Source organism: Schistocerca americana, chromosome 4 (assembly GCF_021461395.2).
Source record: "Schistocerca americana isolate TAMUIC-IGC-003095 chromosome 4, iqSchAmer2.1, whole genome shotgun sequence".
Lineage (NCBI taxonomy): Eukaryota > Metazoa > Arthropoda > Insecta > Orthoptera > Acrididae > Schistocerca > Schistocerca americana.
In genome coordinates, this window is record NC_060122.1 from 25,024,601 (window position 1) to 25,038,893 (window position 14,293).

Here is a 14,293-nt window from a genome sequence, read left to right on the forward strand (position 1 = left end):
CGTGAAAGATCTCTTGCGCGCGTCGTTTGGTGATGATCGTGTGCTCAGCCGCCACTTTCGTCGTGCTTGGCCTCACAGATCCCCAGCAGACCTCAGTCCGTGCGATTATTGGCTTTTGGGTTACCTGAAGTCGCTAGTGTACCGTGATCGACCGACATCTCTAGGGATGCTGAAAAACAATGCTTCACCATAACTCCGGACATGCTTTACAGTGCTGTTCACAACATTATTCCTCGACTACAGCTATTGTTGAGGAATGACGGTGGACATATTGAGCATTTCCTGTAAAGAACATTATCTTTGCTTTGTCTTACTTTGTTATGCTAATTATTGCTATTCTGATCAGTTGAAGGGCCATCTGTCGGACGTTTTTTGAACTTTTGTATTTTTTTGGTTCTAATACAACCGCATGTCATTCCAAACATGTGTGTCAACTTGTACCTCTCTACCTACATTATTCCGTGATTTATTCAGTTTTCAAATGTATACTGACTTTTTGATCACCTGGTACACACCGGCGTGGCGCAGCGGGTATGTACTATCGAAACAAGCAACGTAAAAAGTCACTGGATTGTCAAGAAAGCGTCATCCGTTTTACGTAAACGATTAACTTCCTCTTTTACAACAATACCATAACGAAGCTCGTGATAGTAAAAAAAAGCTAACTCAAATAAAATGTATTTCCCTTAGAACGAAACAAACCAACTACCACGTAATTTGTTGTCAAAGCGTTTAATAAAATAGTCTTTTAGACTGAAAGGGCTTCACATCCTCCTTGTAGGAACAAGTTTTAACACGTTCACGCTGGCGCCTACCACGCTCTACTCTACTAATTGTGCTGTCAACAATACATTAACGTACGAGTTATTATCTATCAGCCAGGCGCTACGAGCAACTGTGAAAACAATTTTGTGTGACCCTTCGAGGAGAGAGCTTGCTGAACGAATGAGTTATCACCTAATTTATGATTAATTTAGTGCATAATTATTTTATGTCATCCCTCGTTGCTTTAAAAGAATGGACTTACGCCACTTTTAAAATAAAAGGCCTGTATTTGATAGCCGGCGTTTGTGGCCGAGCGGTTCAAGGCGCTACAGTCTGGAACCGCGCGACCGCTAAGGTCGCAGGCTCGAATCCTGCCTCGGGCATGGATGTGTGTGATGTCCTTAGGTTAGTTAGGTTTAAGTAGTTCCAAGTTCTAGGGGACTGGTGACCTCAGCAGTTAAGTCCCATAGTGGTCAGAGCCATTTGAACCATTTTTTTGTGTTTGAAAACAGTAGTCTTGGGCGACTGATTACGACCGCCGTCCCAGGAAAAGCAGCGCCACCAAGCGTATGAATGCGCGCATGACGCCCCACAGCTAGAAACCCAATTCTCAGCACCGCGGAAAATTCCCGATAGTTGAAAATTATCTTAATGCCATCGAGAGCTAAGCTACCACCGGTATCAAGTGAACTGTGGGGCGCATACGCTTCGTCACATAGGTAAACGTGCGGGATATAACTGGACGAAGCAGAATCGAGTTGATTATGCGGAAATGCAGGTCCAGCAGGAACTTGAGTCACAGGTTAAGCTTTTCAGAAAGGAGAGAAGAGAAAACTTCAATGTCCCTCTATCGACAGAAATGGAGAACAGGCTCCGATTATGGAAGGCTCAGAGAGAAATCGGAACTGTCCTACTCGTTTGCCTTGTGTGATTCAGGTAACGGCGGATTTACGAGGTGCGTTCTATAAATACTGCAACGCATTTGTTTTCTGAAAGCATGTTGGTTTTATTCAGGATCCCAATACACTATATTATTCCGCACGCTTTTGGATACAAGATCCTATTTTCCATCGCGATCTCTGTTCAGTGCGACGGCTTTACGGCACGTTAGTGACATCTTCTGTATTTCCGTATAATTCCACTCTACTGATCGATATCGGAGCCAACGTCTGCCTGCACCCGTCATCCACGTATTGCGTCCTGTGGAGTGCACGCAGATGCCCTGACCAGACCCGTGCGAGGCCTCGCGTTGTCATGGAGAGGGGGAAGTCCGTTCGCATTTTCGTGGCGAAGAACACGCTCGAATGAGAGTGTCTGCACGTCCCATCATCGCAGAAGCACGGCCAGTCGCCGCGTAGGAGGTCCGACAGGTTTGCGCGACCTTGTTGCGGGAATGACAGACGGCCCGCCCAACGACTCCTCGTGCTTTTGTTCACTGCCAGGTCTCCGTAGACATTCTGCATTCTGGTTTTCCGCCAAAAGAATGACATCCCTCAGCTCGGAACGCAGCTCCGTTACAGACGCCATTTTGAAGACTACGTACAGTGCTGCCACCTATCGGAAATTCATGAAACTATAGGGTCTGAAGTGGGAATATCCCACGATGTGTCACAACAAACTCTGCGTTTTTTCAAACGAAACTGGCCGTGAAAAATATGTGTCGCATTACTTACTGAAAGCCCTTCGTATATAGCATCTGACTCAATGCCACACCAAGGCAACAAAAGTACCACCCTAAGTGCATAAAACAAAAATTGTGAGTACATTCAGGAATTCTTGACAGGAAGAACATATCATGCATCCCCCAGGTGTACGGTTTGGGACCCTTTCGGTTAACGTTGTATATTGATCACCAGATAGAGAATATTAACAGCAACTTCAGATGATGCATTTAACAGTAATGAAACACTCTCTGAAGAAATATGCAGACTTATCCTGATGAGACTACAAAGTGGTATGCAGAATGGCAGCTTGCTTCAAATGTTCAGAGAAGTAAATTTGTGCACTGACACAAGAGGCAACACGACCGCTGGATACTTGTAATTATTTATATTTATGATAAGCGAAAAAATCAGAAATCAAGTATCAATAACTCAAAGTAGTTCGATGAAACTCCTAAAAATTCACGAGAAAACAGTCTTTAAAGTTTTCCGAGCAGTTGTAGTTCACTATAGCTGAAGTGACTTTTGAGCGGTCCACATGGCTATGTAGTAAAATAATCGCCTAACATCTGCGATAACTAATTACCTTTAAATCACTGAAAGAAGGAATAACTTTTCACTGAAAGAAGGAATAACTTTCCTCGGGCCAAGTAGTCCAGTGGTGGAACGCTCATCTGCCACTTTGGTGGACTGAGCTCGATTCCTGGCCGCTACAATTTTTTAAACAAAGATGTACGCTCTGCAAACATTTCCATAAAAAATGAGAAAAACCGGCAGCGCAAGACACCTTTAATCGCTGGATCGAGTCTCATTCCGGTCTTTCTTTTCAGTTTTTTCGTTCACTTCGAATACCTACGTTATTCAGATATAGAATCATCAAGTATGTGCTAATTAACACGTATCTGTTATTTTGTAATGAAAAACGCAGGTCTTCATACTTCTAATTACATATCACACAAAATTCCAGTTTTCACTGAAAATATACGCCCTTAATTAGTGATGTTTTATTAAAGATTTTAAAAAAGATTGTTTAAATTTAAAAAACTTATTGCAAGTAACCGTTTTATTTCTGTGCGTGTTTTACGTTTCACGGTAATGCTAATAGACCATTCAACTTTGTTTAAAAATTTGCGTGAGCTGGGAAACGGATCCACACAGCCCTCATACTAGGAGAGCATTCTACCATGCAGCTCCTTCTAAAATTTGCATTTGTTGGAAGTCGAACCCATAGTATCTACATGTTACGCTAGTATAACTTAGCCGCGTGGCCCGTTGGAAAATTGCTCTAGCTTTATCGAATAAAAGTTGTTTTCGGAGGCTCATATTTGAATATTGAACATCACGTACCATAAATATAATAAATTACAAAAACCCGATTGTCGTGTTGTCTGTTTGTCAGACAAAGAGTTACCTTACGCCCTGAGTCATAATTGGAACCGGACAATTCGAATAAATTCAAATAAACAGAAAATCGCGTGATATGAAAGAAATGCCCTACCGCCTGCTATACGAATGTGCCGCAGACGAGACCGCACTCGGCACAGCACAGCACAGCACACAGGCAGCTACTTTTACCGCGCTCCATTCGCGAGTAGGGCGGGAACGTCCAGTAGTACACTGCGGTGGTAGAAGTCATGGCAGACCTCCTAATATCGCTGCAGACTTCATTTTTCCCGGTGTAGTGCAGCAGCCCGACGTGGCACGGACTAAAGTCGCTGCAAGTCCACTGCAGAAATATTGAGCAATGCTGCCTCTACAGCTGCCCATAGTTGCTGTACAGGTTTTGTGCACGAACTGACCACTCGATTATGTCCCATAAATGTTCCATGGGATTCATGCCAGGCGATCGGATAGCCACATCATTCACTCGAACTGTCAAGAATGTTCTTCAACCCAAACGCGAACAACTATGTCATCCATAAGAATTCCATCACTGATTGGGGACAAGAAGTCCGTGAATGGCTGCAAATGGGCTCCAAGTAGCCAGACATAATCATTTCCAGTCAGTGGACTTGAGGACCCAGTCTGTTCCATGTAAACGCAGGCCACACCGTTATGGAGCCACCGTCAGGTTGCACCGTGCCTTGTTGACAACCTGGCTCTGCGGCTTCGTGGGCTCTGTGTCACTCTGGAACCCTACCATCAGCCCTCACCAACTGAAATGGGGACTCATGTGACCAGGCCACGGTTTGACAGTCGTCTAGGGTCCAACCAATACGGTGACGAGCCCAGGAGACGCGCTGCAGAGGATGCCGTGCTCTCAGCAGAGGCACTCGCGTCGGTCGTCCGCTGCCATGGCCCATTCATGCCAAATGTCGCTGCACTGTCCTAATGAATATGTCGTCACGCGTCTCACATTAATTTCTACGATTATTTTACGCAGTGTTGCTTGCTGTTAGCACTGATACCTCTCCGCAAACGCCTCTGCTCTCTGTCACTAAGTGAAGGCGGTCGGCCACCGAGTTGCCGGTGGTGAGAGGTTGTTCTTGTTGTGGTCTTCAGTCCAATGACTGGTTTGATGCAGCTCCCCATGCTACTCTATCCTGTGCAAGCTTCTTCATCTCCCTACTGCAACCTACATCCTTCCGAATCTGCTTCGCGTATTCATCTCTTGGTCTCCCTCTACGATGTTTACCCGCCACGTTGCCCTCCAATACTAAATTGGTGATCCCTTGATGCCTCAGAACATGTCCTACCAACCGATCCCTTCTTCTAGTCAAGTTGTGCCACAAACTCCTCCCCAATTCAATTCAATACCTCCTCATTAGTTCTGTGATCTACCCATCTAATCTTCAACATCCTTCTTTAGCACCACATTTCGAAAGCTTCTATTCTCTTCTTGTCCAAAGTATTTACCGTCCATGTTTCACTTCCATACATGAGAGATAATGCCTGAAATTTGGTATTCTCGGCACACTCGGAATACTGAATTCCCTAAAGAATTCCGAAACGAAATGATCCAAGGATCTAACTGCAACTACCATTTCACATTAAAAATCTATTAATTCTGTAAGTTGCATCCGTAATGACGTCACATACCGTTCCAGATGTATTACCTGAACGCAAATGACAACCCTTTTATATCTGCCGGCGGATGTGGCGGAGAGGTTTTAGGCGTTTCAGTCTGGAACAGCGCGTAGCTACGGTCGCAGATTCGACTCCTTCCTTGGGCATGGATGTGTGTGATGTCCTCAGGTTAGTTAGTCTTAAGTAGTTCTTCTATGGGACCGATGACCTGATATTTCAAGTCCCAAAGTTCTCACAGCCATTTGAACATTCTATATCTTGCTATACTAGCGCCATCTTTAGATGTGCAGGTCGCTGTGCCATGACTTTTGTCACCTCAGTGCATGTCTGCAGCGCCACGTGCTTAACAGTGGTCTGCAGAGTAGCAGGTGTAGATCTCGATGCTCGTAGATACAGATATACGGGGTTAACATTCTTCATTTTTATTCTTCGTGTTTACATATCTATTTCTCTAGTGATGGTACAACCGACTGGTAAGTCGATAGTTTTGGGGTTAAGTTGGTTTTTTTCAGTCGAGTGGGACAACGGAGTGAAATTAGTCTCTGCAGCCATGTCAGCAACATGATTGTTTTCACTCATCCACTGTGCTGAGTGGTTTCACTCAATGCGAGACAACCGACTGAAACAAGTCTCGCCGGCCGTAGTGGCCGAGCGGTTCTAGGCGCTACAGTCTGGAACCGCGCGACCGTTACGGTCGCAGGTTCGAATCCTGCCTCGGGTATGGATGTGTGTGATGTCCTTAGGTTAGTTAGGTTTAAGTAGTTCTAAGTTCTAGGGGACTGGTGACCTCAGACGTTAAGTCTCATAGTGCTCAGAGCCATTTGAACCATTTTGGAAACAAGTCTCATTCGGTTGCGTCCGTTATATGAATGAATGTTTTCACTCACGGACCAGGTTTGACTGGTTTCATTCATTGCGAAAGAACAGACTAACTCAAGTCTTTGTCGGTTGCGGCCGTTGTGCAAATGTTTTCACATAGTCTCTGGGTCTGAGTGCTTTTTGCTAAAACACGCTCTTCACCTTTTTCCGTGGGGTTTTTGGGGTGGGCGCCCGCGTGACGTCACTGCCGTAGCCTCCTCCTGTGGCAGCCGGTGCGAGCGCACCGAGGTAGCAGAGTTAAAGGAGGATCGCGTCTGCATTAAATTTGCGAGAAACTCAAGAAAACGTTTACAGACACACACACCAAATGTTTAAAAATGGCCGGACGGAAGTTAAAGATGACCTTCATTCGGGACGCCCCTCGACATCCACCGACGATGCTCATGTCAGGAACTTCAACGAAACTGTGCGTGCCAACCGAGGACTGACTGTTCCAAAGATTGCAGAAGTATGTAACATTTCATTTCATGAAAGTTCATGGCTTGTAGAAAATAAACTAACGCTAAATCACGGTAAGACTTACTTTTTACAGTTTCTAACACACAATTCAACAAAACCTGACGTTTTAATTTCAGAGGATGGGCATATGATTAGTGAAACTGAACAGTTCAAATTTATAGGTGTTCAGATAGGTAGTACGCTGTCGTGGAAAGCCCACGTTCAGGATCTTGTTCGAAGACTTAATACTGCCATTTTTACTATTTGAACGATATCAGAAGTGAGTGATCGTTCGACACGAAAATTAGTCTACTTTGCTTATTTTCATTCACTAGTCTAGTGTTACGATGTTGAGACCGTGTTTCAGTCTTCACAATGGGTCGGGAAAGGTTCTCCAAGACCAAAAGAAGGTCGTCAGGTGAGGCCAAATGTCAGAGCCAAGCTGATAGTTTTCTGCCACTTTGAATGATTAGCCCACCCTGCATTCGTGCCACAGGGACGATGATACAATGGGGGCGTGTTGCGACGCCTGCTAGAATATGTGAGAAGGAAATTTGCCAGGACAATTCATGACTCTTGCATCACGATAACGCACACGCACATTCATCCCTTTGGTGCGTGACCATTGTACAAGAGACGAAATCACTGTGCTGCCTCCTCCGAACTCTCCCTTCGTGGCCCATGCGGAAGATTTGCAACGTTAGACGAGATTCAGCAAGAGGCGTTCCAACACTGCTTGCCGAAGTCTAAACGGCATTGGGAGCAGTGTATCAATTCTGGAGGAGAGTATTTCGAAGTTTACTATGCGCAAAAAGTAAAACGCAAGCGTAGAAAAATTTTGTGGACAAAATTCCGGACTTTTTTTTGAACACATCTCGTATACCGCTGTTTTGCTTCGCCTAGTGAAAGTACTACAGACTGATTTCACTTGGAAGAGTAAGTGGATAACTCGGTCAGCAAAACCATTAAACAGTGCTTTCAATTGAATGAACGAGTGAATACAAGCTTCCACTGACAGAAAAACTAAGGACTGCTTTCACTTGAACAGGAAAGAATGAATGACTGAGGACTGCACTGTCTGTCAACTGGTTTCACTCGGCTGCTCCCGGAGACTCGTTTCAAGCGAAAGAAATGAATGAATAAAAATACCACCGATATGTAAAACTGCAACTGACTCACTCGATTATTTTCATTCTTTTGCTCTCACAGACTGGTTTGACTCAAAAGAATGCCGATACATAAAGCTACAATCGAATGAGTCGATTGTTTTCCAACGACTAACAGAATCGATTGTTTTCTCTCGGTTGCTCTCATGACTAACCCTGGGACAAACACGTGTCTGTCAGTGACAGACTGGTTTGTTGTTACCGTCACTGTAGAATATTTGACTTTGTTGACGGAGCCACAACCACAAGTTTATTTGCAACGCGTCATTTCTAGCCAAGTGAACCGCTGGAAGGCGTTCGTAAGTTTTGGGAACAGATGAAAATCGGATGGGGCCAAGTCGAGACTGTATGGAGGATGATGAACGGCGGTGAACCAAAGCGCGGGACTGTTGCGGATGTCGCAGCGCTCGTGTGGCATTGTAATGCTGGAGGAGGCGGTGCTCAGTGAGCAGAACAACTTTTCGAATTCGTGCTTTCAGTTTTCTGGGGTTCTCGCAGTACACTAGCTTAGTTACTTTGCTCACCGCCGTGTCACAGTCAACAATTAGGAGCCCCATAGCGGCAGAGGGTTGCAACTTGTGTCAGCGAAGCACCACAGTCGACCAGTACTCTGCGTGACACGTAATACCTCAACCGATATTGAGAACAAAATAGGAAATTCTGAGGCATTAGTTTTTGGCACGCTCCCGCAGAGAGGAGAAAAGCAGTGGCGGACGCGTTGTGCAATCGTCGGCGAGCGCGGCGCTTCCCCGGGCAGCCGCGACGGGGCGGAAGCCGGGCGCGCGCAGGCGGGAACTGCGCGCCGTGACGTCACGCGCTGCAAGGCCGCCCGCTCGCACGGCTGCTGCTGCGCGTCTGCACGGACGGCACTGCCGGCCGCGTCGCTTCGTTCGTGGCAAATGCGCGCGGAACCGAACCGGCAGCTCCTGTTCGACTGCTTCCCAGTTCTGGTTCCTGGTATCATTCCGTGGCGCCCACCATTTCCTGTGGTGGCCGATAAATAACTGTCGTAGGTTCCTTGTTAACACTTATTTCCGTGTCGAATGAAATGAGTTACGCATTTCGGCAGCCATTCCCTGCCATCGTCTGCTGCCTGTTAGCTAGGCTTCCTTATAGACGTTAGCAAAGTCCTTCGAAATGGTGTAGGATCTCAATGCAGGTTCAGCTTTTCTGAGATCAAAATTCATTTGCTTTCCAGTCTGCTGTTGCTCGTCATCAAAGGAACAAACCGGTTATCCACAAGGCTAGTAGTAACAATCGTTATTTTAACATCTACTTATCTAGTCAACAACACCACAGCATTTTTCAGCTTTTATAGCTATTTCTCTGTCGCCAATAGAGAACTGTTACAGTCTTCAAACTACTGTGTAATTCCTTGGCCTATTGCTAGTACGAATTTGGAAACGAAGAGGTTTAAACTATTGTTAACACTTCAGGAACTAAACATTGCTAATTATGGAAATATTACGAAATACCGATTCAATCGTCTTGATACACTGTTTGACACTTGCACTACTGCATTTAATCAGCTGACGCTCCTATTTGGAGTCAACAGAATGTTCGTTGTTACAAGTCATCAACTAACATTAGTGTCAGCTTGAAAAATTATGTACAGACATCCCCTTAAACATCAAAGGCTGTTCATTCAGAGTAATTATTCACGTATAAAAAGTCATATACTAATTTTATGTCAAGCGATAATGATACTGTTTTAACACCTAATATTACGTTAAAAGTCGTTCATTGGAGGGTATTGTACCGATTAAATTTTACACGAAACATGTATCTGTCGTTTCAGTATGACATTTTATGAATGTCCTTTAACTCTTGGCTCTTATGTGCAAAGATTTATGTTTCTTGATTGAGATCCCGTTTTATGTTATTTTTACGTAACGCTTAATATGAAAGTTATTTTCGAATGCATCGTCTTTAGTCAAGCTGGGGACGAATTATTGTACCCAAACACAACCATAGTATTGTTAATCTCGTTTGGATTCGTCTTTCCATTAGTTCTAAATAATGTCTTGTGGAATGACTCCAGAATAATTAGTGTACTTCTGATTTAGAACGAAGTTGTTAAGAGTACTTTGAAGTTGGTTGTCAATTCAGAAACCTGTTTTCGTATATCTGGTGAAACAAGTTATCAGCCTTACTGGGTATGTTGCCTAGAAAACAGGGAGCAGAATATTTGATATTTATTTAGAGGTGACCTTTGCACCATACGATGGCGTGACCATTGCGGGTAAAATAAATGGGCCTATTCCGTCTTTTGTTTTTTACCTAGTCTGTTAAGCAACACAGGATTATTTAGTGCCAGGCACTATCGACATGTCAGTCAGTCATTAACAACTGTCTCCTACTCAAAAAGGTCATCATACAAACGCAATTGAAATCGATGTTGTCTCGTAACAAGCTAAAATTGGTGGGTGCTACGTGTCAAACCTGCTGCCAGTTGATTTATGGTCTCCCTTATCTTTCTATAGCCTCATCTGACACCTTTGCGCAACTGTGGCCTCATATCGGATTTCCTTTATATTGCGCAATATGTGCAACTAATCTCTGGGACTGTGGTGACTTCATTTTAGCGGGGGATACAGTGAACATCGCACTTTAAACGATTGATTTCACACCAGCTTCAAATCAAAACACATAGATAACTGCTTTTCGCCAAGCTGTCTTTTTATTCCAAATTTCCATTCAGTTATTCTCAGCTCCGTGCTGTACCTATTTTTTGTTACCCTTTTCGCTAATTCCACGTTATTGGGTCTTCCTATACTCTTTCATGAAGCTCATTCTCCAAAATATTTTAATTTCTCTATTTCCTCAGTCCCTTTTTCCAAACCTCGTCTGTCAGTCTTTTTCTTTATTTTAATCATGCGTAGCGTAGAGTACGGAAAAAGCAGGTAGTTAGTACGAAAGTCATCCGTCTATAATTATAACAGTAACAAAATACTTCCGTATTAAACAATACTTGTATTTTAGTATTGGTTCGGTTTCCAGTTAAAACCTATACGAGATCCTATTCCATTGACTTCACGTGTGTCGATGGAATCAAGAGGTTCAAAAATGGCTCTGAGCACTATGGGACTTAACATCTGAGGTCATCAGTCCCCTAAAACTTCGAACTACTTAAACACAACTAACCTAAGGACATCACAGACATCCATGCCCAAGGCAGGATTCGAGCCTGCGACCGTAGCAGTCGCGCAGTTCCGGAGTGAAGCGCGTAGAACCGCTCGGCCGCCGCGGCCGGCGCCTAGGCTGTACAGGAAATTTAGCGCAAGACAAAAATATTGTATACAAAGACACGATAGATTGATTAAACGAATAGAGCGAGCAATCTCAGATCTTTAATTGACTGTGGCTGACATACAAAGAAGCAATGAGGACTCTCGAGCAGTGGTGCCATTCTGGACGGGGTGGCATCACGTGGTAAGTCAGGTGGGTCGCCTTCACTGCCTTAGAGGTCTCGTGGTGGTCGTTAGGCTCGCCTTGACGTTTTTCTGCAGCGGGGCGGTGTGGCGCAGTGTCCATTCAGCCTCTTGTGCGGTAGGCGAGTTAATGAAGAGCGAAAAGAAAGACAACAAGTAAGCCGGGAAAAAAAGTCTTCAGAACGGAAGTTGTGCACCAAGTTCGAGGCACGCAACTTTTAACGTTAACAGCAGGCCACTCCATGGCTACAATAAACGAAATGTTACATGCCAACGTTACCCAGAAGGAAGGCCCGTGTGATATGCCTGTTGCGATGACCACTGTGCGGCCTAAAGCGCGGAGTGTGACGTCTGGAAGAGGGAGGAAGAGACTTGCAGACAGGGTCCGTATGCCTCACCGCTGCGGCTTATCGCAGAATTAGTGTTTTATCGCTGGACTGAAGGCTGAGCAAAGTGTCATATAACGACAACTGCTGACAGATACGTAAGACGCTGACGTTGTCGGCGTTTACGGTCCTCGTTTGAGGCATTATCGACGGCGACCTGAAACGGAAAGTCCTCGAGGTCTGCACTTCCTCAGCGAGCTCGAAAATAAAAATCGCGCCTCACTGTTGAACGCTAAATGTCTCTCACACATCAGACGGAGAGTTCTGAAGGCCACACCGTCCGATTACCGATGACGAGATCAGTTTCCAAAACACTTGCCGGCCGGTGTGGCCGTGCGGCTCTCGGCGCTTCAGTCTGGAACCGCGTAACCGCTACGGTCGCAGGTTCGAATCCTGCCTCGGGCATGGATGTGTGTGATGTCCTTAGGTTAGTTAGGTTTAAGTAGTTCTAAGTTCTAGCGGACTGATGACCTGAGATGTTGTCCCACGGTGCTCAGAGCCATTTGAGCCAAGCATTTGAACCATTGAACCAAAACACTTAGACAACAGCTGCCAGCGGAAAAAGACAAGGTTGGCCCAACCTGACGTGCTACACAGCAGTACGCGGAAACATGCCTTATTCACTGCTTCCGTCACTATGCTAACAACGTAAATAAACAAAGGCAACATAACCAGTCGCCAAACTTCGCTTCTTCAACGCCGGTAGCTATGCTGCACCGTCAAATGGCTCTGAGCACTATGGGTCTTAACACCTGAGGTCGTCAATCCCGTACACTTAGAACTAATTGAACCTAACTAACCTAAGGACATCACACACATTCATGTTCTCGCTTCCCGCGCCCGGGTTCCCGGGTTCGATTCCGGGTCAGGGATTTTCTCTGCCTCGTGATGACTGGGTGTTGTGTGATGTCCTTACTTTAGTTAGGTTTAAGTAGTTGTAAGTTCTAGGGCACTGATGACCATAGATGTTAAGTCCCATAGTGCTCAGAGCCATTTGAACCATTTTTTTTAACACATCCATGTCCGAGGCAGGATTCGAACCTGCGACCGTAGCAGCTTCGCGGTTCCGGACTGAAGGGCCTAGAACCGCACGGCCACAACGGCGCTCCACCGTCAGTTTTGGGCTGTTATTTAAGCTGCTGTACTCGCAGAAAAAGCTGCGATCTCGAAATTTCTGCAGCGTCGCGTGTCGACCTAACGTGTTCTCTCCGAGAGCTGTGAATGCACTGTGCAGCTCCAGTGTTGAGTAACTGAACTGAGAGCCAAGTAATCGCCCGGTGATGCATTGCAGCCATCGAGCGGATGTATTGAAGTCTTCGAGTGCGCCGTGTCTCAAGAATTACGGTTTAGCGAGTAGCGCACGGACATGAACAGCACGTATACGCACGCGGCCAGTATAACGGCTCTGAGCTACCGGCCGAGTACTCACCAACCATGGCGCGGCCGGCCCGGACCCGCCTGATGACCTCGAACCTGCCGGGTGCTGCGCTGTGTCGTGTTGTGCTGTGGTGCGTGTTGCGCCGGCCGCAGCGCGGAGCGGCCGCTGCGTGTTTGGCTGCCGCCACGTGCGAGGTCGCCCTCTTATAGAGAGCGGCTGTCAGGTGCAAGGCCGGCGGGGCGGCGGGGAGTCGCGGTGGAAGTTGCTTGCGAGCCGAGCAACAGCTGCGGCCAGCTGGCGGGTCGCGATGGAAGGGGGGGGGGGGGGGGCGCGCTGTGACGTCACGCAGTGGCGAAACGACGCAGCAACCGCGAGCCAGAAGACTGGCTAGGCCGCTTCCTAGAAGCGGGCGCCCGATGCGCTGGCCCGGCAGGCAGGCGCTATCGACCGATCGATACCGATCGCTTGCCCTGGGCGCTACACCTGCCCACGCTGTCGCAAGTCTCGGTGCGGCTCCGTAAGAAGTCACTTCGTCTGACGTGACAGCGTCTCGGCCACTTCATAGCATATTGTTCCATCATTTTGTGTCCCACGTAAATGACTTCCTCCTCCTTCTTCATATGTTTTACGAATTTTCAGCATGAACGTCTATGAGAAGAGATGAAAAATTACACCTTCAAATAAAGGAATGCTTGCTTAGTTGACAATGGTGCGCCAAAACAACTAAGCACGTTAGTCAGTTAATGTCATTTTCGTATGCACTTATTTTAAAATTGATAGCTTTCGTATTGATACATAACATAATAGAATAAGAGGAGTACTAAACAGAGAAGTATGGTAATGATGGCGAAGAGTTCTCGAGCTTCCAGCCCGGGAACTCTTCGCCAGCTGTGTACGCCGAGAAACCATACATTCACATGATGATCAAGTTATTTATCCAAAATCCCTAAGAGTTTACTGAAGACGAGGCGCGGGATGACAGAAACGTCATTGTAAAACTATTGTTGTTGCGCTCTTCACTTGGAAGACTGGTTTGGTACTACTCCCTCCTGTGCAAGCCACGTAAGCCATGCAAACTGCGTAACTATTGCAAGCTGCGTTCACTCGATCCTACCTGGTCTGTTCATGCCTAGGTATCCTTCTACAATTTTGCCGCCAGCCA

General features: G+C 46.1%; 1 protein-coding gene across 1 annotated transcript in view; it reads right to left on the bottom strand.

The window, feature by feature from the left end:
• The window catches only part of LOC124613120, a 31,944-nt gene extending 18,649 nt beyond the window's left edge, over nucleotides 1–13,295 (bottom strand). Inside the window, exon 1 of the mRNA XM_047141733.1 lies at nucleotides 13,183–13,295. Coding sequence (XP_046997689.1) covers nucleotides 13,183–13,189 — 7 coding nt within the window. The 5' untranslated portion in view covers nucleotides 13,190–13,295. The remainder of the gene's footprint in view (nucleotides 1–13,182) is intronic.
• Nucleotides 13,296–14,293: the final 998 nt, after the last annotated feature.